Here is a 23,158-nt window from a genome sequence, read left to right on the forward strand (position 1 = left end):
CCTGCAGTCCCTAAAGTAGTTGAGCAAAATATGAAAAAGCTCTCACAATATTTTTTTCAGGAACCGTGTAAGGTTACACAAAATATATTTTGCATTTTTCTTGTAAACAGAATCTGATTCTGATCTTATAACCAAAAAAAAAACACACAAAAAAACTTGGCAGCTTCTAAACCTAAATACCAAAGTAAATTCTCATGGGCTTTCAAGTCCTGTAATTACTTTTTAATTACAAATCTTTTTTTCCATGTGTAGCTTGACATCCATGGTTTGAGACCCCATCACTAATTGTGCAGACAATCAATTCAACGTGCACAATTTGTGCCATTGTACGCCGAGAATGAACTTTTCTATTGAGTAGAGCCCTTAATTGACTGAAGTCGGTGAGAAGACGGGATCGGTGGTTGCATTTTCTTTCTCCGCTAACGAGGATCAGACCTCCTTATTTCACATTCAGGGTAACGGGAGAGAGGTCTTTAAGGTCTCTATATCTTCATTTCACTCCTTGGACTCTTGGTTGCACGCATCCTTTCCTCTCATTTGTATTCCAAATTTGGAGAGGGGTTGGAAATTTTTTTTTTTTGACCTTCTCTACCTGTGGGCTCGTTCATTGTGTTCCTTCCTTCCCGTCATTTTTCCAAGTTCAAACTCTTTCTTTTCCTTCTCGCTCAGGACCACTGTACCTCTTCCTAGCGCCTGTTGAACTTCTGACTCTGATAAATATTAATGAGGGACCCACACGGACTGATGCCTGCACCACACCGATTTCTGCTTTGTGTGTGTGTGTTTTGCGGCTCCAGATGACTGACAGAGTAAACACATACAGCTCTGCGCATTTATCTCCACTCGTGAGGTCATTTCAATGATACCATTCCACTGTTTTTAATTAGTTGAGCAATAATCGAGGCCCTGAATAAAGAAGATAAGGCGTGGTATATCCCAACTAAGGGCTATGAATGCTGTTGTTGTGGCAGTGCAATTTTCAGTAAACACATTTGACACGGTTAAACTGACGTGCTAGTGTAATAGCTTAATTAATGGCTTATTAATCCTCTGGTGGACTTTTAACCAACTACCTCTTAAATATGACCTCATATTACAGTGAACCTCGTTTTGTCGTAGAGGATGAGTTCCAGACCAACCCGCGATGGTTAAAAATCTGCTGTATAGGGAGAGCATGTTGTCTGTCGGGCATAAACCCTGTTTGCCCAAATATGGTAAATGTTTTAACAAAGTTACTATTGGTCTGTCTGAATGTTGTCTTCTATTTCTAAACATTACAAAGACATTTAAAGCGTCGAAAATAACCTGAGAACAAATCAGTTACCGCTCTCGAGTGCTCAACTGTCTGAGAACCGTTGTAAAACTATTCCCTCGCTCTGCGGGGGCCGTGCAGCATTTTCGCTTCAAGTTATTTGTAGTATAGTTAGGTTAGCTACATGACAGTATTTGTTTTGTCTGTTTTTGTTAAAAATTGATCGCCCTAACTGGTGAGCCATGAAGGTAAGGGCGTGCAGATCCATTTTTCTCTGTTAAACTGCTCAGTACATACAAACAGAACATACCGAAACATTCACATGCATGTCTCCTCACTGCTCTGAAGAAGCAACAATAGTACTGGATTTTTGTGAGGTGCTTTTTCTGCCTTCTTTTTGCTATTCTATTGCACTTTCAGTGCAGCTCAGCATGTTACGGCACCACATGGTACAATCCTGAAGACGTGCAACTCTAATTCAGACTTCCCTGTATGCTGTAAAAAAAACAAAAAAATGTTTTTCAATTATTGAAGCTTGATGAAACCTTCCTGTATGTTACATTCAGAAGCCCTGGCAACACTGGCTCCGTATGGGCGTGTGTGATCCCCCATACTGTTTCTAAGCCCCCATACCCCTTGAGCTCAAGCCAAACCAATCATTGCCTGGTGAAATAAAATGCACCACTAGCAGTGCACCCGTGTGTGAATGTCATCACACTCACCAGATATAAAAGAGAACAGGAAAAAAAAAATATCTAAAGGGGGGGGACCTCCAGTCTGCTGTGAAATACTGAGAGATTTGCCTGGCAGTCAAACGGCATTGTGGGACCTTGCTTGGCGTAAGCTTCGGCGCGACAGACGTTCATTCATATTCCAAAGTTAGGTGCAATCGCCATGATTAAATTTGTTTTCATTCAAAAGTAAACACGGTTAATCGTTTTCAAGCACAGGAGGCTCCGGTGTCATATGCCTCCATTATAGTTCCGGCTAAGCCCTTTTATCTGCTACGAGGTTCACCGTAGACGTGCAAACACAAGCGATAAAGCGGCTAACGTGGACGGAATTTGTTTCATCCAAGCATAAATCATTTCTGACCAAGTTAAAGTCATTATCGGTTTTACTGTACCAATAAAAACTAAACATTAGGACCAAGGACCCCCTGTTTATTTTTTTTAAACCTCGTTCATTTAATCCAACTGCCGCTTTAAAAACAAGACACTGTGCAAAAATCCTTTCAAGGCCCGTTGTTGAAGTTGTTAAATTAAAGTCAAATTAACATCGTTGGGGGTAATCACTAGTAATGAATTGATTTGCAAGGCTTTATCCACGGCTCCACTTTAGGCCCATCTCTTGTCAGCCCCAGCTCGTAGCTCACATGCCAGGCTAGTGTGTGTGTGTCAGAGATGCATTGTGTTAACATTAGTGCTTATTTATAGTCTGAGAGCTGAAGTGACTGATTGTTATGCTAAAGTATATCAGCCCCGGTAACTAATCATATCTTCTATTTGTATGCACATATGGAGAAGGTTAATCGATCAGCCTGATCTGTTTTTTTTTTTTTTTTTTTTTTTTTTTGTCCGATGTACCTGGCGTCCTTTGTCAGCCGAGGCAGACGGGGGCACATTAGACAAAGAAGACAGTCAAGAGGGAACATTCGATGCAGGCTGAGCCTCGCCGATATATCCCCAAATGAGTTTATCCTTCACTTTGGCTCCGCCTTGAAACGACAACACCATAACTCAGGACCCGACAGGAGTGATGTCATCACTCGGGACAAATGAGCCTCGACTCCCTGGGAGGTTTATCATGTTAAATGCTATGAGTGTCGTACCTAATGACAGCGCTGCAGCTCCAGCATTGATGCGCTGATGGTGCGTGTGGAGGTGAAGGGACGGCGGCTCCACCCTCGGGTGGAGCTTCCATTGCAGTAAATAAGCATCCACAACGTATACTGCTTGAAGGACTCAAATAGAGAAAGGTGGGAGGGGGGTGTTCTGTTGTGTCCCGCTGTTCTTGTTTGTCCCTACATCGCCGCTCGTTTGTATTGCTGGCAGCAGCTGCAATCTCACACTCCTGTTGTTGTCGTATTGTTTTCTAGCTTGCCCGAAAAGATGCCCACTCCTTGCCTCGGCTTCTGACGCGGTTCAGCCGCTGCAGCCCTGCTCTGTTGCAGATTTTGTGGAATGAACTGTGGCGACTTGACTTATGTTTAATTCATCCCCTAATCAAGAATGTCACATTTTCTTATATATCAAATGCATTTTCGAATTGAGATGACTTGAAATGCCATTAATCCTCTCTAGGTGGGTGAAAAATGTTTTTGATGGAAGAAAAATGCCACTGTATTTTCAAATATATGAATACAAAAATGTAATAATCCATCAGACCAGGCCCTGCCCCTAATGCATCCTGTATTTTTAATACTTAAGCTTGAAATTTTCTTTTGTGTTTGAGTTTGTTGTTTTAATACCTGTAAAGCGTTAATGCTGGCTTTCTCCATTTCGCAGATTTTCACCAATGCGGGATGGTCGGAAACGTACCCCGCATGTTTAACGGGGGTTCGCCGTTTTTGTTAATATGAGAACAGTGCCGCATTCATCACATTCTGATTGCACCACATAAGTACAAGCTGCATTCTACACAGGCGCTGAGCTCTTAGAATTCTGGAGAATCCGACCAATACGGATCGGAAGCGGTTATTGCGAGCAGTGCCACCGTTAATCACCCAATCCATGACTCACACGACATGAGACATTTGGAATCAAGTGTGTTGCCTTGAACAGGCTACACACCGCAAAGCGTGAAAGTGCCCGTGGTATTGGTTGTTATACTGCAATCGTGCCTCGAAGGAACGGCGGACGAATTGGCTAATGCTTCAACAGCCGACAACGGGAAGTTAAGGCCGCCATACAGCGTAGCCTTCCTGACAGTTGGTTTGAAATCTACTGTCCCGAATGCATTTGAGCGCCAGTGAGAAGCTTTTGAGTGGCTTCATGGTCGTCACACTGCTCCATCGTTTTGTACAAATTACATTTTGAGTGCCACGTTTCTTGAAACGGGATCTGTTCTTGACAAGCCGAGCAGCAAAAGGCCTGCTACTACCACCCCTAATGGGAAAAATACCCAACTCCTACAGCAGGGAAAGGAAAGTCTATCCAGACGGTCGCACTGGAAATCAGCATCAACAAGAACTCAATTCACCTGATGCTTTAGAGAGTGATTATGCCTTCCTCGTACTCATGTCAGGCTGTTGAAAGGCTTCAAGAGAAGGCTATGTTGCTAAAACAATTAAAAATTGTTTGTACGGGTAAAGTTTTATCACTCTTTGAAGCATCTGCCAAATCGAGCTTTTGTTGATGCGGAGTTCCTGCGCATACCTCCTGATTTGAAAACACTTCATCTGGGAGTTGTATGTTTTCCTTTCAGCCTTCCACTGTGCGATTTGGTAAGAACAAATGCTGTATTATGTGTAGGACCTGTTTGATGACTATAAAATTGATCAAACTGTTGCTTACATGTAGTCGGGAACAGAAAAAGTTCTTGTTAGGTGGAAATATTGCAGCATGAGTCCAATGTCAAAGCTGCATTGCGCACGTTTTCAAATGCTGATGACCTCACATGTGTCCAAATGATACCAGAAACAAAAATGGGAAAAAAAATTGCATTGTGATTTTTGCCACACACTGTATGCATTTTACCAACAACTGGCCATGCAATGTCTTTTGAGGATTTGCCAAAAAGGCAGTCCAGGGTACGATTCATTTCTGCTTGCAACTTTCATACCCTTGTGCCCACCCCCCCCAGGTTGAATTTCCCAGTCTAAAAATCTCTCAAATGATTCACCGTCTTGGGCTCCTTTCAGAAAACTCCTCCATGTACTGAAGATGTACTTTGACTTCCATCAATCTGTTCCTCTTGACTGTGTTGCATTGCTTATGCTGTCATGGTAAATTTAGTTCCATCTAAATCTAGCCGTTATGCTTTATCACTCTGAGAACATGAGAAAAACAGGACAACTTCCAATTGGTTCTGTATGCCAAGCTATCATTATTGTAATTGTCCAAAGGCCATTTGGGGGGGAGGAACGATGCGGTGCTCTGCTCTGCCGACGTCACAGACACGTTGGTACAGCTGACGTGAGATTGTTGGCTCCGGGATCTTTTGATCACGGACTGAGCGCAATAAAGGCAGCGGCCATAGATCCGCAGCTGCTCTCGTCTACAGTTGCATTCAAGGTCGCCGTGAATTTGCACAATTAACAAATTCAGGGGGCTGTCTGGCAGTTTTGATCTAAGTAAAGATTTGCACAGAAGGTCAGAAGTGGACATACTAATCAAGGGTATTCAAACAATGAACAGCAAAATCCTTGTGAATTCTCTCACAGAATGCTGATATTTAACTTTGTGAATGTTCTCCTTTCCCCTGATGCTCTGCTTGCCTCCGATTACAAATAACCTTGCTACTTTCGCTGACGCCGCGCTCCTTTTTTTAAATTTTTTTTTTGGAATTTGTAGATGGAATCAGTGTGACAGGCCTGCCAATCTCCAGTCCTTTGCGTCAAGTCCTCAAGCCCAGGCCCGAAAGCAAGGCCGTCAGCGGCGAGTCCGGCAAGGGGGAGTACAGTCATATTAAGGTAAATAAACGACACGAGCCTTTTGGGAAGTGCACGGATGCATGAAGATGAAAGCAGTCATTGTCTTTGGTGTGTATTTATGACTGGAGCGAGACATGCCACCAAGTTGCAGCTTGTTGTATTTGACCATAAATAAAACATGTTGCGGATGAACAGAGTGCAGTCACAATGCAAAGGGATAATGCGGTGTGTGAAAGGAGAGGAAAATTAGTGGAGTTGGAGAGGCAGGATAGAATCGTAAGTGATGTGGTCTGCACTGGGAATGATTTTCTTTTTGTATACCTGCTACTGGGTCACCTGCAGGCTTGAGAACTGCAATTTCGGTGGCTTGCCCTGAATTGCAAAAAAAAAAAAAAAAAAAACAGACAAAAAACATGTTTCACTCTTCAGAACATGATATTGAGACTCTCACTTGAGATTTCAATCAATATTTTTGGTGCGTTTTCACCTCGATTGCTCGTTGCTACATTGCGAGTCAATGCACTGTTTTGTATTTTCACAGACGGGTTCAGCGCTTCATCGCCAATTGCATGTGTTTTCCTTGCCCGACTGAGAGGGGGGTGGGGGTTGATTGGGGGCATATTGTCAATCTTTGTCAACTGTGATTCACTCTTGTGAGGAAGGGTGATATAAATCAACTTGACTTGTCAAATGGTGTCGGAGATACTGCCCAAGCAGTAATCACATTTTCGGAACTCGCCACCTCACAAAACATTTACTTTTCTGTGTAATTTTACATCTAATGACTATGCAGGGTCCTTTAGAGTTTCCATTTTCCATAATCTGTCTCTTTTAAGAGCTTCTCGCCCAAACAAATACAAGTGCACCTTAAAGCTGGATGCAAGGAAACGCCCTTTTCTTTTCAAAGAGGGTTCTGCTCAATAAAGCTGAGGCAGAATGTACTCTGGTACATTTATTTTAGGTTTCCTACTGCATGACTCATAGTTGCTATTTTGTTTCAAGAAACTTTGGCTGAAAACCCGAGAGCCCGGGGAGGCATCTTACTTGCATTGTTCACCACATCCCTTTGCAAACGTTTTAAACGTGTACAAATCGTGCGACTGCCTAACCCGTGTTTGTCATTTGTTTACTGCAATATGTTCTTCTCGCTGACCTTTTCGTCGCTCAATCTCGGTGACATTTTTGCCAACGAGGACCGGAGACACGTAGGATGGGGGGGGGAAATGTGCTGCACCCAGTTGTAGCAAATCCCTTGCTTACCTCTTGCAGCTCTGATGGAATCAGATTGTGTCTGCAATGAATGCTGAGCCTTTTGTTATCTCCGGAGTGCTGTGCTGATTGCCCACGTGACTAAGATGGCTGCTTTCAAAGTTGTTTTTTTTTTTTTTTTGGGTGGGGGCGATTTTGAAAAGCCGGCATCCTTTATTGTGGAGATGCGTTCTTGACGTAACTTGACTAATATTATTGACCTGTTCCCTTCAATTATCCTTCATGTGACTTCAGTGTAAGCTGATGCTACAGAGACATACGACAAAAATTGTGCCACCCCATCTTCTGAAGACACACAGACGCAATTATGTTTAATATGCGGATGTTGCTGTCAAATTGCATCCAAGGCAATTCAATGTCCTGAGGATCGTGTCTTGTTACTGCATTGCAGAGATTACGTGCAGGTGCATGTTTTAATGCTGTGAACAGTTAAATGAAGCAGTCAGCCTCCTCCTTCCTGTTTCAGAGGGCCTGGAATGCACAATTTTTTCCAATTTGAAAGAAAACAGTCCCATTAAAGACAGACTTTAAGCAAGTTACAAAGAAAAATAAAATGTATTATACCTAAAAACAAGACAACTTTGTTAGTTTGTGTAGTAATTTTGCCCTTCTGTTCAGTTATGCTGCCATTGTTGGCTTATAAACTTTGCTCTGACAAAAGTCTGCAATACGTGATAATTGGGAGGGTGTCGTTTGACTGAATCCAGAAGCAACATTGCGAGATAACATGATTGGTTATGGACGATGTGTGAAAAATCAACCACAAGGGATGCGGAACTGCAGCCATTAATGGGTGTTTAATACCATGTCATATTGCAGCAATACCCAGGTATCAAATTATTTCCCAGACATACAGACAAAACAAAATGACATATTGGCCAAGTGTATATGTGGATTTTGCAAACTGGCCATTATAAAAACTAAAAGAAAAAGGACATAAGATGCATGTGTTATAAAACAAAAAGCATATAAATCCAGAAATCTACAATTCAAACCCAACCACGAGGTGCAAATCCATGATTATAGCGAGAGCTTTTAGAAAAATATTTGAACCCCCTCCCACACACTTCAAACATTAAAACAGGCCAAGTATTCCTTAGCACCTGTTGCCACAAACACTTCTCCAAATAAGAAGCAATGCATGCTTGCTTCAAGCTATTTGTCACGCACAGTTGAAGTTTATTGTAAATGTACCACACAAAATTAAACATTGCATATTTCAACTAAAATGTTTCAAATAATTTTATAATTGCATCTGACCAAAGTCCGCTTTCTTATTAACACATAAAGAGAAATGCCATAGATGGGCTGAGCATAGATGTTACTACGACTAGAGTATCAACCTCCAATCAATTAACAATTATTACTTGTACTACTAGATGCGCGTGACCTTGTGATCTGTCGAGCAAGATTTGTTTTTCAAATCACAATAGCATTAAAGTGGTTTGCAACAATTATTGGCCATTTGATTGAAACGGCCTGCTGCCGCCGCCGTTGGCTCTGAGCTTAATGAGAAGCGGACCATTATCTCGTTTCCAAACCAGATGGCCCGAAGCGATCTGATGTTCTTGTATTTGTGCGTTTGTCACAACCGCGGATGACATCTGCATCGGATTTGAATACAGCACGTGTCTGATGGTTGCGGTGGGCAAAACTTCTTTTAACGCTAATCACATTGTGTGAGGAAGAAAAAATTTTTAAAAAAGCAGCACGCAATCGTCTTCCTCCCTCCTGCCTGCCTGCCTGCCTGCCTGCCAGCCAGCCCGAGTGCTATTTTTAGCCGGCGAGTGCTGCAGACGACGCTTCAGCTCGCCGATCCCAGCTTGCGATACTGATATTTATAACTGCCACAGCTGTCTGCCCACATGTGATCCTCCAGCTTAGTGACCAATGACGTTCTCTTTCTTGGCTGGGTAATAAAACAACTTCCTCTCTCCCCGTGTCCTTTGGCTCGTTTCATCCTCATCGTCAGGTGCAGGGTTGACTTTGAAAGAGCCTTTGCTTTTCAAGGTGGAGCTTTACTCTCGGATGCTCATGTGTATCTCACGCCTCACCACCAAACAAAAATGTCACAAAAGTAGATATGGTTGCACATGTTAGACACTAGGCCTGGCTCTGAGCAGCTAAAAATTGTAATTAACGCCCTGCATAAATGTTTATAATGGTAAAAGAATGCCACAAGATGGCACCAAGGTCAAACTTTAATGTTAGACAAGGCAATTATGTCTAAATCAGGGGTGCCCAGACTTTTTTACCCCAAGATCTACTTTTCAAGCATTCAGCCTCTCGCGATCGACAGGGAATTGGGTGAGTTTTTTTTTTTTTTTAAAAGAATGACCAATGATGAAATAGAATGACCAAGTCACAAAGATCTACCCACTATAAAAATGCAAAACACGTTTATTTTAAGGTAGATTGAGGATTCTTTATGTGTAAATGTATGTTTGTGTGCCTTGCATAATCGCATGAGACAATATTACACAACATAATTAACTTTAAACATTTTTTGTAACTATGAGACACCATACAAATGAAAATGCACACCTGGGCTGTGTCACTCACGCCAGTGGATTTGTCCAACTGCAGTGAGAAACACTCACAATCTCCGATGTTCTTCCACGCATCAGCCATGGCCACGCTGTGTAATTTTATCGAAGATATTTCCGCATATTTTTAAAAGATCTGAACAACGAGTCACCTATGCCTCTTTTATGTGTGATGTGACGAACCCGGAAACGATGGTGGTGGCTTTTGCTGTTCAACTATATTGTGTGAAAAGTGACTGCTGTTCGGCCACTTGGGATTTTAGTTCGTTCGCTTTTCTCATTCTCAGCTTGCCTTTCGGCGGAATGTCGGGGTCGTATTTTTCATAAACATTTCGAAGATGCCGTTCCACATTTCACTTCACTGGCAGATGAGGCAAATGGACTTCGAAAATGACATAGTGGAAAAAAAGTCCGCCTCACTTTCTGTATGAAAGTGATACGTTTTTATCTTCTTTACTCCAGCATCCATACTCATATTTAAGATTTCTTAAGCGACAGCTTAAAATAGGGGGAAGTCGCCGACTAGCGTGTTTTCCTGTACTGTGTGGTTTGCACATGCGCAGTGAGCTCAAGATCAGAAAAATACGACTGGTGCCCCTTTTTTTTTTTTTTTCTCGGCACGCCGTTGCAATCGATCAAGACTGCCTCGATCGCGTCGATCTACTTTTTATTTTCCCACAAATTCAAATAGGAAACTCTTTGGTATGAATGGTAAAAGGTACAAACACTGGTTAGTTGCATCTTCTGCCATATAGTGTTTAATTGTTCTACCGAGCACTGTACACAGTTGGTATGGATGGATAAACAAATAAACATTTCTTATAGCTAATACATTTTGGACTAGGTGACCTATGCTGATTAGACAGCCAAAGACTTTACACAAGCTTAATTAAAGACCAAAGTAGAACAAAAATGGTTCAACTGAAGATGAGGACTTAGAGGGTAGTTTGCGATTGGACTTTTTTTTTTTTTTATTATTAATCGAACAGAGGTGCTCTTGACAAAATCCAGTAGATAAAAAGACTGGAATTAGAACGGGGGGGGGACATTCCACAGGTTGTGAATGGACTCAATGAGTCGGCATTATTTATGAAACTGTGCTGCAGGAGCAGTGCACTCTGCCGTCCAGACAAAAAAAAAAATAAAACAAAAATACTGAAATGACGAGAAAGCATTGCAAAAAGTTTCAAAGTCTTCTTAGAGCGGCTCTATATTACAGTGCTGCCTCGTTGTCCTATTCCATCCCAGTCTGCAAACAGAAGCCTCCTTCAGTGAAAGATTTGGCCTTATTTAACACAACTGTCTCCACCGACGCCTCGGGGGGGACAACACACGGACTAAATAAACCATCCATCCTCTTGTGGCAGCGAGCTCGGCGTGGCGTGCGGCAATCTGTCAAATGACGTCTATTTTTAGCCCTCGCCGTCAGAGCTCAGAAAGTTTACTGCTGCCGAGCGGGCCGCGCTTTGCCCGGAAATGTTTGACGGAGGGGGGGTAATTGAGACTAATCGAAAGGCTGTGTCATCCTTGGTGGGTTCACATTATCTACTGTTTGATTCCTATAATCTACGTGATTACCTCTGCCAAGGAGCGACCTGGGTTCATTGTGCAAATTCTCATCAGTTTTTGGTATCTTATATGAAAATCCTTGGAAAGAATACCAAAGACTTTCATGCATGTCACAACATCTCTCATCATCTCATTCTCTTTGGAATCAAACCCCAGTTCACCTTTGGCATCCTTTTGTGTGATTGCTTAGCTGCCCTACAATGCCTCAAGAACCCATCAAAGCTGGAATTGGTGACAAAGAAGTATGTTAAAGTCATGCATCTCATTTGAAAGGCAAGTATGTTGGGGAGAAGCTAAGTTTAGCCTTGTCTTTTTTTTTTTCCATCTGACCATCCATATTTTAGGCAGCTGCATGGTGAGCTAGTGGTTAGCGCATCTACGTCACAGTTCTGAGGTTATGCTCCTGCCTTCCAGTGTGGAGTTTTTGTTCTTTTGTGGGATTTTTTTTTTTTCTTGTACTCTGCTTTCTTCCCAAATTCCAAAAATCGGCAAGACTCTAAATTGTCGTTCGTCATATCCTTTTGAATATGCGAGGTTGTTTGTTCATGTGTCCTGCGATTGATTTGATTGACTGCCGGCCAGTCCGGGATTGACTCGCAACCCTATGGAGGGCAAGCGCTATAAGAAAAGGATGGATTGATCTTCTTAGACGTGTTTGAAGGCTGCAAAAGCCATCTGTACTGCTTCTACCTTCGCCACTTTATCAGTGCACTGCAGCCTGTAGACGAGCTCGCTTCAACAAAAAGCACATCCGTCACACGGCGACGATAAATGAGGACGGGCTGCGAGTGAGGCAAAGTGGGAGGATGGATGAGATGCAAGGTGCGGGGAACCCATCGCGAAGAAGCTTCTGATTATGGAATCCCTCAGAGAGGGGGACTGGGACGTTGGCAGATTTTTCGTTCTCCCTTTTCACATGACGTCAGTTTCCTGTGACGTCTTTTGCGGAAGCGGCGTTAGCTTCCGTACCACGTCCCAACACCTCGCTCTCTCTTACCCCCCGAATAGTTGTTTGACAGCAAATGTAATTACATGCCTTTTTGCTTCTTTTGTTTTTCTCTTCGGTGATAATTACACTGTATTAATCACACTTGTGGTTTTTCTTTTGACTGCAAATGTTGAGTGGTTTCCTGGAGGAGTCCCGCTTCCACTTGGAGTGTCAAATTAGACCTTTGGGATACAATAAAAAGGAGGGCCTGCTAATATACGAGTGAATTCTGAAAATGGTTCACTTGAATTCCTCGATGAGTCAGCAAACCTGTTGTCTTACCCGCATTGGCGGAGAGTCAGCACGGCATTTTTCATCAAATTCATAGCGCGTGCTCGCACCGAGCGGGGGGGGTGGGTGGGGGTCCATTTCAATCTGGCAAGATGAGAGTTACAGTCCTGTTAGGAATTGGGATATTTCCAGTTGGAGACTTTTTGTTTCTGGACATCCATTTTTTGTTCACATTACATGCACCTGTAGGAAGCCAATAACATCTTGTTTTATGTGGCGGTGTGCCTCCCTGAAGTGCCGTGTGTCCTGTTCATTGCACCTGACGTCTACGATGGACCCTTTTATTCCCTCGCTCATTCTCATGTTTTCAACCTGTTCCTTGTTGTCTTATTAACGCTGTTGTATGGTCCCCATATTTGTCTTCAATTCCTCTTGGTTTATCACGGTTACCCTTGATTTTCTCATTTTACTCGTTTAGTACTGATGTGCCAATTGGTTAGCACATCAGTACTAAACGTTATGAAGTTTTTCGTTTTTTTTCAAAATGTTTTTGGAATTCTGATCATGTACTATGTTTTTTATGAGGTGCAGCTGGATGAACATGTTAGGAGTGCAACGCTTGTGTTATTGGACAACTGGAAAAAAAAGTGATTGTTTTACTTTTGAGGTAAAAGTTGTTGAAGAAAGCTTAATGCAGTATTTTGTGAGGATTGGGGGATCTTGAGTGTCAAAGTTTGATTTGGATTGCATTAACCCATTCATGGGCAGGGTGGCAATTTTTTTGCCTTATTGAGATAAAAGTCTCCGAACAGGCCATAATCAAGGAAATAACACTTTTTTTCATTTATGGTTAAATTATATGATAACTTTACGAATTTATAATCTCGTTCCAAAAATGCGACGTTGGCCGCGAGATGGTACTTCGGGTTTCTTAGTAGATCGTTCCAAAAAGCAGAATCAGAATCAGATTAAAACTCTTAAATATTTTGATATACTGAAGGATACAATGCGCGAAAATCATGATGTCCCAAAAATGGGACGCTGCCCACGAATGCGTTAAGATTTTTTAGGTTTATACTTGGAAGCTTAATACGAGCTCAAAGTGTACATCTAGTTCTTGGATTTTGATACATTTTTTTTCTCTATTGTATCTTGAACGTCTGTCAAGGGAGTTAAAGGCTTCTTGTACTTTTGCTTGTTTGTTGCAACCGTCATGGATTCCAGACCGGAATTTCATGTTGACGGGTTGCGCTGGCAATGTGACCTGACTGTTTTAATCAATGACAAGCGTTGTTGGCAATATTTTTATTTTTTTATTTTCTAAAAGCAGCATGGAAAATGAATTTGGGGAAATGTGTTGATGTGCACGGGTGTATGACAGCAATCGAAGTTCTAACCCTAACTTGAATGTTGTGACGTTTGGTAACTCAAGTAAGATGTTTTTAAAGTATATTTTGTTATAAATATTCCAAAAAGATGTTGACCAGTAAAATGCAATGACCTAGAAACAACACATGTTTTGGTTTACAGAGAAACTGGAAATAGATTGCAATGTAAGTGTAATTTTTAGTTATGTTGACACCATTGTTCATTCACATTTATTTTTGAAATGGCACCATAGAGCTGGGATGAAGTCATAGAAGTCCAGGAATAGAATGCTTATTATTTTTAAGGCCCATTATTCACGAGTATGTACGTATACTGAATCAACACCGTAATGAATAATGATAAAGTTGGCTTTGTTGACTCTTCTCGCTGTGCGTGCCTGCAGCAGCTGTATGCAAGCCTAACGGCATGTAATTAATAGAGAGTCAAGCATTTCATCATACTTACTGGACTTGAATTCATGTGTGAAATCCAGTCAGCCAGGCCGAGCGTGCCTCCATATGCCGCCACTGCATTGCCGTACGACCGTATTGCAGTCACCCAGAACAGGATATTTGGATGCCACCGCGCTGCACCATCCATTGCACTTGCTTTTGTACTTGACAGGTAATTGTTGGTGATGTGCGTGCGCTTGTGTGCGGACAGCAAAGTATAATAAACCGTTTGGAGGGATTAAAAAAAGGTCTGGTGCGGATGTCTGCTCGTGTGTTCCAATGTAATTCTTTGTTTCAAACTTTTGGTTTCTCTGGATTTTGACTCCATTTTTTCTGTCTGGAGGGAAGTAACTACATACAATTCATCGTACTTTGGTAGATTTTCAGGTTTCTGTATTTGATCTGAAATACATTTTTATGAAGGTTTGGCATCAACTTCTTACATTTGAAAACTGACCTCTGTCCTTTCTACTCTTTACTGTCAGAATAGGTTTGCTTTTTTTTTTTTTTCTATCTCCTACGGATGATGCAAGTAGGGGTAAAGTCGACCACAGGTGAGAGATTGACAGATCAAAATCTTGGGGTTTTCTAAGGCATAAAAAAAAAGACAGCGGTGACACAGATGAATGTGAACCAGGAAGCATTATTGAGATGTTCACCGTCTATGGCCTTACTTAAGAGAACTTTTGAATTATTTGTTGTGACTTTGTTGTTTTGTGCTAATCATCAGTGTCTGGCGGTCAAAATTTCTTCTTATCTGAAAAACACATACATGTAAAACTGATTTTTCTGTTATCATTAGGCAGCTCAGCATTTTTTGGAGCGGAGTACTCAAAAATAGCTATGGGAATACATTGTTGATTGCTTCAAAATCATTTTTTTCTATACAATATGCGTGAGCTATGATGTAATTTTTTTTTCCTTTTTCAGTACAAGAACGATCTTAGTTCATAAAATAGGAAACATGTTTATTTGAAATATTTTTTCATTGTGCCATGCCAAAAATAGAAATATATACAATTTTATTAATTCATTTGGTCAATCAGTATATTTCATATATATATATATATATATATATATATATATATATGTATAATATTGAAACAGTACTTCTACAAGGGTTGCATGAAAGAGCTTCCCTGTTTGAGGCAACCAAGGCTTCAGTGTTTGCCTTGAATCACACTTGAATAGTTGCTGTGCTTCCTCCCGTGTCTGGGGATACTTAAAAAACACTTTTCATTTTCAAGCAATATCTTCAAGGGGGGAAAAAAAATATAGGGTTCGCAGTTTTGAAGTGGATACCACAATACCCCGAAGCTTTGTTTTAGAGACTGAAACTTTTGTAAGAAGTATGGAATTTAGGTGACCAGCAAGGTTAGTTACAGTTGCCTAAAATTAGCAGTAATGGTAATAACCAAAACCCTCTGTTGTGTTTTTAATGAGTGGTTTGCTTGAACCGAGCAGTATATCATTTGCACTTTTGTTCACTCGAGGTTGTTGTAAGTGCTTCAACATCCTTCCTTTGCACCAATCACCACTTTTTTGGACAGGGATATGGAAGGATCTTCTGGCCCCTCAGGGCATTAAAGAAAGAGCACCAAAAAAAAACGTTAATAGTAGTGTGTCAAAACCAGATGCTTTCACTCAACAGTGCACCAAATAAAAAGAAATCAGCCTAACTGTTTTAACCGTTATTCCTGAACTCTTGTAGTAGCCATAAAGGTGGCAGGCAGACTGTATAGGCACAGTGGTCTCTTTGAGCGATGGATTTCACATAAATGACATTATGTCTGCTGTTTTGAAGGTTACTCCCCCACAGGACAACAGAAAGCTATCAACAGGATATTTTCTTCTAAACTTGACACAGTTGTCTCTGCTAAGCACCCTCACCCTAGGGGTCAGCCGATTGGCTCAGTGATTGACACCAGGCGTACGCAGGAGATGCGGTCCCAGCAGTACTCCAGATTGCTATATTGCATTTGAATGGCCTCAAGTCATCGCTCCAGTTTTCCATGGGGGCCAGCGTGCCCGTGTAAATATCTTTCCTGGCTGGCGGCTTGCTTTCCTACCGCTGAGCAGATGCATCCAAAGCAGGGTTCAAACCCTATTTTAAGGACAATTAGGTACACAGTCTGCCTTTGCATCACCTCATCAAAACGCACCACAAACCTCTGCCTTTACAACACTTGCAAGGAAGGGAAGAAAATAGAGGGAACGTCAACGTAAACCTTGGGAAGAAAATAAGAAAAAGACGGGGAGTTGAGAGATTAATGGAAGTCTCCAACAAATAGAGGCTTAGAACCAATTCTAATTTGGCTATTTGCATTAAGATAAGGATGTTTCTGCCTTATCAGCATGTGGAATTAAGACTGTTGGCCAGTAGTTATCGCCATTAGCTTGTGTGTTAACAAGGAAATCTCCAAACAGTACACGAGAGATAAAGAGGACAGCACGTGTTCCTCTAAAGCTTGCATTTCCTTGATTGGGCTGTATTTTTTTGGCAGTCCAAGCTGCACCTTAATGCCGTCACAGAATTTTTTTCCCCCTTTTCACCATTACGCAGATTCCCATCAAGATGGTTCGTTACCTCCTCAGGCAAGACAAACTGGAAGTGTGGGTTCTTCAGACTCACGGTGCACTTGTCATTTTTTGGTGTCAGACCCTCTTACATCAGCACAGTCCCTGAGAAGTCATCGGTATTTATGGGCGCCGGTGATGTATGACAGCACTCGCAAGCAAAGATCAAGTTGGCTTTTATTTTGATGGCTAATTTGGCAAGCGCTCACTTCAAACTGCCACATGCAGCGATTACAGCTCTATGTTGTTTGGCTTTTTGTGAGCATTATATCACTTAATGGAGACAAGTTCTGTTAGTCCTCGATAACCTGTTGCCGTACTGCTTAGTTTTTGTCCAATTTAATGCAGTACTTTTCTTTCCATTTAAATTTTGTAGCCCCTCTAAAAGAATTTGGTCATTAATGAACGGGAAATGGCACCACTTAGGGGTCTCTGGAAGGACATTTAGAAATTCAGTATGAGTGAAGAGCTTTGTATTTTGGGGAGAAGCTAAGTTAAGCTTGGGTCGATAGTGGAAGTTATTAACATGCATTTCCAGGACAATTTTTTTTCCCAAAAATAAGATCACCTGTATGTCGTTTTGGGGGGTAATGAAAGAGGAGTTTGGAATACAAAGTGCCATCCATATAACTCACAAATAGTAAACAATTAACTATTTTTGTATTTGAAGGCTCACTACAATGAATTAGACTGATTAGGGATTCATGAATTGTGAATGAATGAATGATTCATGAATGAGATATGCAGTTGTGGTAAAAACGTATTATAGGCGGGATTGCGCCAAACAAATTGTTATCCTAATCTCTCTGACCCGTTTGATTGGGCTTTGCCCTGCGACACCTTCCCTCTGAGCTCTTGTCAGCTTATTACTGTCGAGGCATTTGTCAGTCCGGTGTGATTGAAAAAGGGTTCCCGAAGCGCTGGAGAACTGACAGCAAGAGATCGGGGGAGGAGGTTTGAGCAGACGAGAAACTGTACGTCTGTCGCAGTCGGCAAAAGGGATACGGGAATCCGTGTTTGCCGGCGTCTCCGAGACAATCGGTCCTCCTCTGGAGACTCACGCTGAGGCCATTAGTGCCGTACGGGCAGCCGCGGGATCACGCCGCTTCCGTCGCCCGCTGCCTGCAAATTATACTCTTACTTCCATCCCTGTGCAAAAATTTTCGATAAAAAGTATTGGGAAACACATTGGCACCGACGCTGGTGTCAAATTGACAAACACTTTCTGTTTCACCCCATGAAATATTTGCAGGCCGTTATCAGCGCAGCCAGTTTTCTCTGCCCCAGTGCAAATAGTGTTAAAATGTGGTTCTGAAACCGTATTGTTATTAAAGATTTCAGAGACAGATAGGTTTGGGCTATTTGAATCTGGCTGCTCGGCACTGTTTGTGGTTTTTGAATGGGGCTGCGGGGAGATAAACAGAAGTCATCACTTGGGTTCAGCTTTGCTAGCTTTTTGCGGGTGTAAATAGAACTTTTGGCCCGGAAACAACAGCCAAGGCAAGTGAAGTGCTGGCAAAAGAGAGATTAATTTGCACCGGTTGGTACGATGAAAATATGCCACAAATATTTCACCTTAAAAGCGCACTGCACTTGGAAACATTGATTAAAAATTAGTCACGACAGTTATTCAGGAAAAAACAAAAAGTTCATCAGTGTGATAGTGTTTTTTTTATATTTTAACATGGTCTGAGGATAACCAGAAAATATTCTTCTCGTCTCTCTGTATCTTTTTCCTTCTTTTCTAATTGGTAAAAACCGAGCCAGCAAGCATTAAATGATTGTACTTTGTAATAGAGGGAAAGATTCGGGAGGGGAAATTTTCCCGACGTAGAGACAAGCCAGTGCCTCAATCAGCAGTTTGTGCAGGGGTTGATGTATGCTCTGTGTGAAGAAAACCAGAACCTTGGATGCTCCTTTTGCTTCACTTGAGCCCATTACCTGAGTCAGCTCGCGCTCCCCTCGCCATAAACTGCCACTTTTAATTTCCCCATCATTTGCCCACTTGGCTGCGTAAATGCTCTTCCTTCCTCTCGACAGATGACTTTGTGCGTTCGCTATAAAGCCAAGCCAGCAGTTCCCACCCAAACCCCTCCATCTCTTAGTTTGGGGAGCCACGTTGAGTCCAAATCCTCACTTTGATATACCATCCGTAGCCCCGGCTTCGCCGCTTGAGGCGGTCTCGCCGCTTGAGGCGGTCTCGCCGCGATCGTGCACTTCCATTTCATTAAATGGCACAATAGCTCTGCGGCAGTGCATTTATTATTTTTACAGTAATGGCTTTTGATGCGTCTGTCTTAAAAGCAGCAACAGTTGGGCTAATAGAAAAGCAAAACACAACGCATGCATCTGATCTGACATTACACAGAGTCGCTCTGTGCTGAAATTCGTTGGAGCAGTCACTACTATTTTTTTTGTCACATTTCTTAGTTTCGTGTTCTCTTTTTTTTGTTTTTTTTTTTTCCAGACTTTAGAGGCAGTCCTTAACTTCAAGTACTCCGGGGGGGGCGGCAAAGTGGAGGGCTACTACAGGGAGCTGTCCGTCGGAGTCCACGTTGACGTGGAACCGTCGATGTTCTTCACCAGAGTTAGCACCCTTCCCGCTACCAGGTACCAGGAAATTTCAATAGATTCTCGTTTTCAGTGTCAGCTCAGTTCATCACTTTGGTTTTTGATCAATAAACTGCTAGACTTACAATAGCAAAGAGCAAATGGAAAGGAAACCAGTGGGATTTGGAATAATGAGCGACAAATTCCCTTAACAATCATGAGTTACACTCCCTATGCAGACATTCATGATGTGTAAATTCTTTTTCCAAATACTGTCACATATCTTTGAAGCGATCTCTTATGGTATTTTTATTATTCAATCCCAAATTTACTCAACACATAATCGGAATCAAAAGTCGTACAGGTTATTTTCCCAAGTCAGACTGGTTCTGAGATGCCTCAAACATTTAGTTTTTAACCATGTGGTCCGGTGTTTTTTTTCAAGATTTTCTTTTTTTTGTTCCCTTCCCAAATCTAGTCAGTCTAATTGTAAATGTTCAGGCGCTTTTGTAGTTACAAAGACAAAACAGAGAGCTGAAGCTCTCCCACGTAATTTGTCACATTTAAAATGACAAGAATCGTTTGCAACCACAATGCAGTGACCAGTTAAACTGTCAACCTCGCTTTTACTATTACTATTACTACTCTACTGATGCGCTATAGCACGATGCTGCCTTTCGCAGTGTGGTTTTCTTACTGCAACTGACATTGTTTTTGCAATAAGTGAGTGTGAATTTTCTTTTTACTGTTTGCGGAAGGGCCGGGTCCGTATCGGCCGGCAATGGCACGGTTCCACTGCGGTTAGAGGCTTGTGCCATTAATAAGCAGTTATGAGAAAAAAAAAAAAAAAAAAGGAAAGGAAACAGGATGTGTATCAAATACTTGCATTATGTTAGATTCCACGTCAGCCTCCTCGAAAGCATCCAAATTCTGCGCGTCTGGTCTGGCTTGACTTTTCAGCTCCTCCACCCCACTCGCTCCGAAACCTTGCAAGGGCCCCGCTCATGGTAATGACCACTTGAGATGAACCATTACCTGTAATAATACCCACAGCGTACGCCATCCGTCTTTGGGTCAGCGTTGATAGATAGTCTATGCCGCTCGGCCGGCTGGCTCTATTGTCGCCCTCTTACCTTCTTGGTATCGTCGCGAGCGCTATCTGCTTAATCTGATGATTTGAAGATGCAAAACATTTAAATTGTGTCAAAATGAAGAGACTTTAAACACATGAGGCTTCCTGCAGGTGGGAGCTTCATTTTAATAATCCAATGCTGCATTCGTTGGCACATTAGTAATGAGTCAAATAGAGTAAATGGGGAGGTTTTGATAATAGTAGGATTTTGAAGAAAACTAATGGTTACATTTTTTTTTTAAATTCTCTTCAACTTTCTCTTTTTTTTTTTTCCCCTCATTCCTCGGGTTTAAAAGTCATTTTGAAATTGTCCAGTGTATGCTATTGCCTTTGAACATATTTAACATTGCCATTCCATATAAAATCAACATATTCTCTAGCATATTCAAACACAGCAATCTATAGATTACAATACAAAGAAATTCAATTGAAAGTATTTCTGGGGTATGCAATGATAAAGATTGAAGTATTTTATCATATTACAATAGTAGCACTAATGATGAAAATGTAAATATTGCAGACCATACTAGCAGATTGAAAACTTTGTGGACCAACCACCCTTCTGTTATTAAACTGTTCTGTGATGAGAGTCCCTAATATTTCGCATCTCATTTATTACTTTGTACTAGCATTGCACAAGCTTCTTTTTTTTTTCTTGGATTGTGGACCCCACTTCTTTCCCCCTCACCTTTACTTTCAGTCTGTCACCACTTTCATCTTACCGTCTACTCCATCGCGTTACCTTTTCCCGTCCTCCCACCTCCACATCCTCGTCTACTTTTGAACTCTGCTTTTGACTTTCAACTTACAAAACCACCTAATTTATAAAGCGTAAAATGACAGAATATCCAAAATGGCTCCAAAACACAGCATAAAAACAAAAAAAACCCACCTTTTTGTCTACTAAAATGTTTTAATATTTCGTCCAGTATTTTGACATTCCTGTAAATTATTTCACAATGAGCATTCTCGTGATTTTTGTCCCTCGAAATTACTTCGAATTGGTTTGGCTTTCTTTGCTCCGTGTACATTTTCAGGCGTCTTATTTTATGCCTACGCCATCACTTTCCTCCCACAGTGCTCTATCTTTGTCTCACCTACTTTTCTCACATCAACATTTAGTCAGCACATTTGACTCTCCCCCCGAACTCTTTCTCTGTCTAATACACAAAAATACACCTCCATAAATTCGATTTAGTGGCTTCTATATCATTTAAACAGCAGTTTTCTCCTACTTGGCTCCCGGTACTTTGACCTTTCCCTGTGCAGGGGAGTGACGCCATTTTGTAATTTTCCTTTGACTCGCCATTCGGGGGCCTTGGCGGTATTAAAAGGTGTCACATCTGTTCAATGAAGTGGCCATGAAACAGCATGTGGGAAATACGCGGTGATCCATACTTGAAGGTGTACATGGGGGGGGGGAGGAAAAAAAAAGCAATTTGGTATGTGCTGTGCTCTCATAATAAAATGTGTTATATCCAATGCGGAGAGGCAAGACTCACCCGGGATTTGATGGAGGCTGATGTCATTCTCAGCAGCAACACTTGTTGTTCTGTCGCTAACAGGTGATTGAGGTCCTGCGGTTTACTGTTGGTGATATACCGCATTGATTATTTATCCCCACCAAGCACTATAGTTCATTCGTCTAGCCATAGTGTGATGTACGCCCGCTACCGCTGTTTGGAGGGCGTCAAATGTGCTGCGAGAAATGATCCAGTTTCATTTCGTTGGTCTGAGTATTAGGTCGAGTTAATCGGTGTTCATGTAGCGCATTATGCCCTGGTCATATCACCACCATGTCAAGTATTTATTTATTTTTTTTAAATACGTTTCCAAGAATTCTTTAGAAGAGTGCATGAGTTAAAGAGAATGCCCTTATTTGGACACTTTACCTACTGCAGGTGGCCCAGAATCATTGATCAAGCTCATCCTTTTTGTCCTTTCCTATCCACCTACTGCCACCTCACAGCCCACCCACTTCCACATTGTTTCCTTTTTTACATTTATTGACTGACCTGGGCCTTCAATATTTACCCCATCTCGTGATTGAATGGTTGGTGCCAGCTTTGGAAACACTTCAGTGTCCTCTTCCACCCAATATTCCCAATATGTTGAGCTCGGGCTTCATTTGTTCCCGTGGCAGAAATCTGTGAAATAGACAGTGGCATTCATTAACTTTCTTTTTCTTTCCCCTCTGACACACTTGCTGCTGTACCTGAAATAATCACAAGTAAAGGTCATCTTCTGTGGCCACGGCTTCGTGCTTGAAATATAATTTCTCCTACATATATAGAATTCATCCACACAGCAGTGCTGGTGCATATAATTTTTTCCCCTATTAGTATGGTGTGTGTGTGTGTGTGTGTGTTGTGTGTGTGTGTGTGTGTGTGTGTGTGTGTACTTATAACGCAGTGCATAGTAATATGATAAATTTGCAGTTTACTTTGAGCAGCAGGTGCTTGCTTTACTTTCATCCCTTCCTCCCGCATCCTGGCGAAGAGGAAGAATTTAAACATTTTTACGGATATTAAAATGGAAGGCCCTAATGGCAGTTTTGAATCATTTATCCACCTCAAATCTATGCGCCCCCTGTTGTAGCTCACCCGAATGCTTAATAAGATTATGCCGGA

At 41.8% G+C, this 23,158-nt stretch overlaps 1 protein-coding gene across 3 annotated transcripts in view; it reads left to right on the forward strand.

Annotated features, from left to right (window-relative positions):
• trappc9 (trafficking protein particle complex subunit 9) overlaps positions 1 to 23,158 on the forward strand; it is a 107,963-nt gene that overhangs the window by 36,657 nt on the left and 48,148 nt on the right. For all 3 annotated transcript variants that reach the window (XM_061815205.1, XM_061815194.1, XM_061815213.1), the window contains 2 exons: positions 5,767 to 5,885; positions 19,314 to 19,456. In XM_061815205.1, the coding sequence (XP_061671189.1) occupies positions 5,767 to 5,885; positions 19,314 to 19,456 (262 nt within the window). The remainder of the gene's footprint in view (positions 1 to 5,766; positions 5,886 to 19,313; positions 19,457 to 23,158) is intronic.

Source organism: Syngnathoides biaculeatus, chromosome 1 (assembly GCF_019802595.1).
Source record: "Syngnathoides biaculeatus isolate LvHL_M chromosome 1, ASM1980259v1, whole genome shotgun sequence".
NCBI classification, from domain to species: Eukaryota; Metazoa; Chordata; class Actinopteri; order Syngnathiformes; family Syngnathidae; genus Syngnathoides; species Syngnathoides biaculeatus.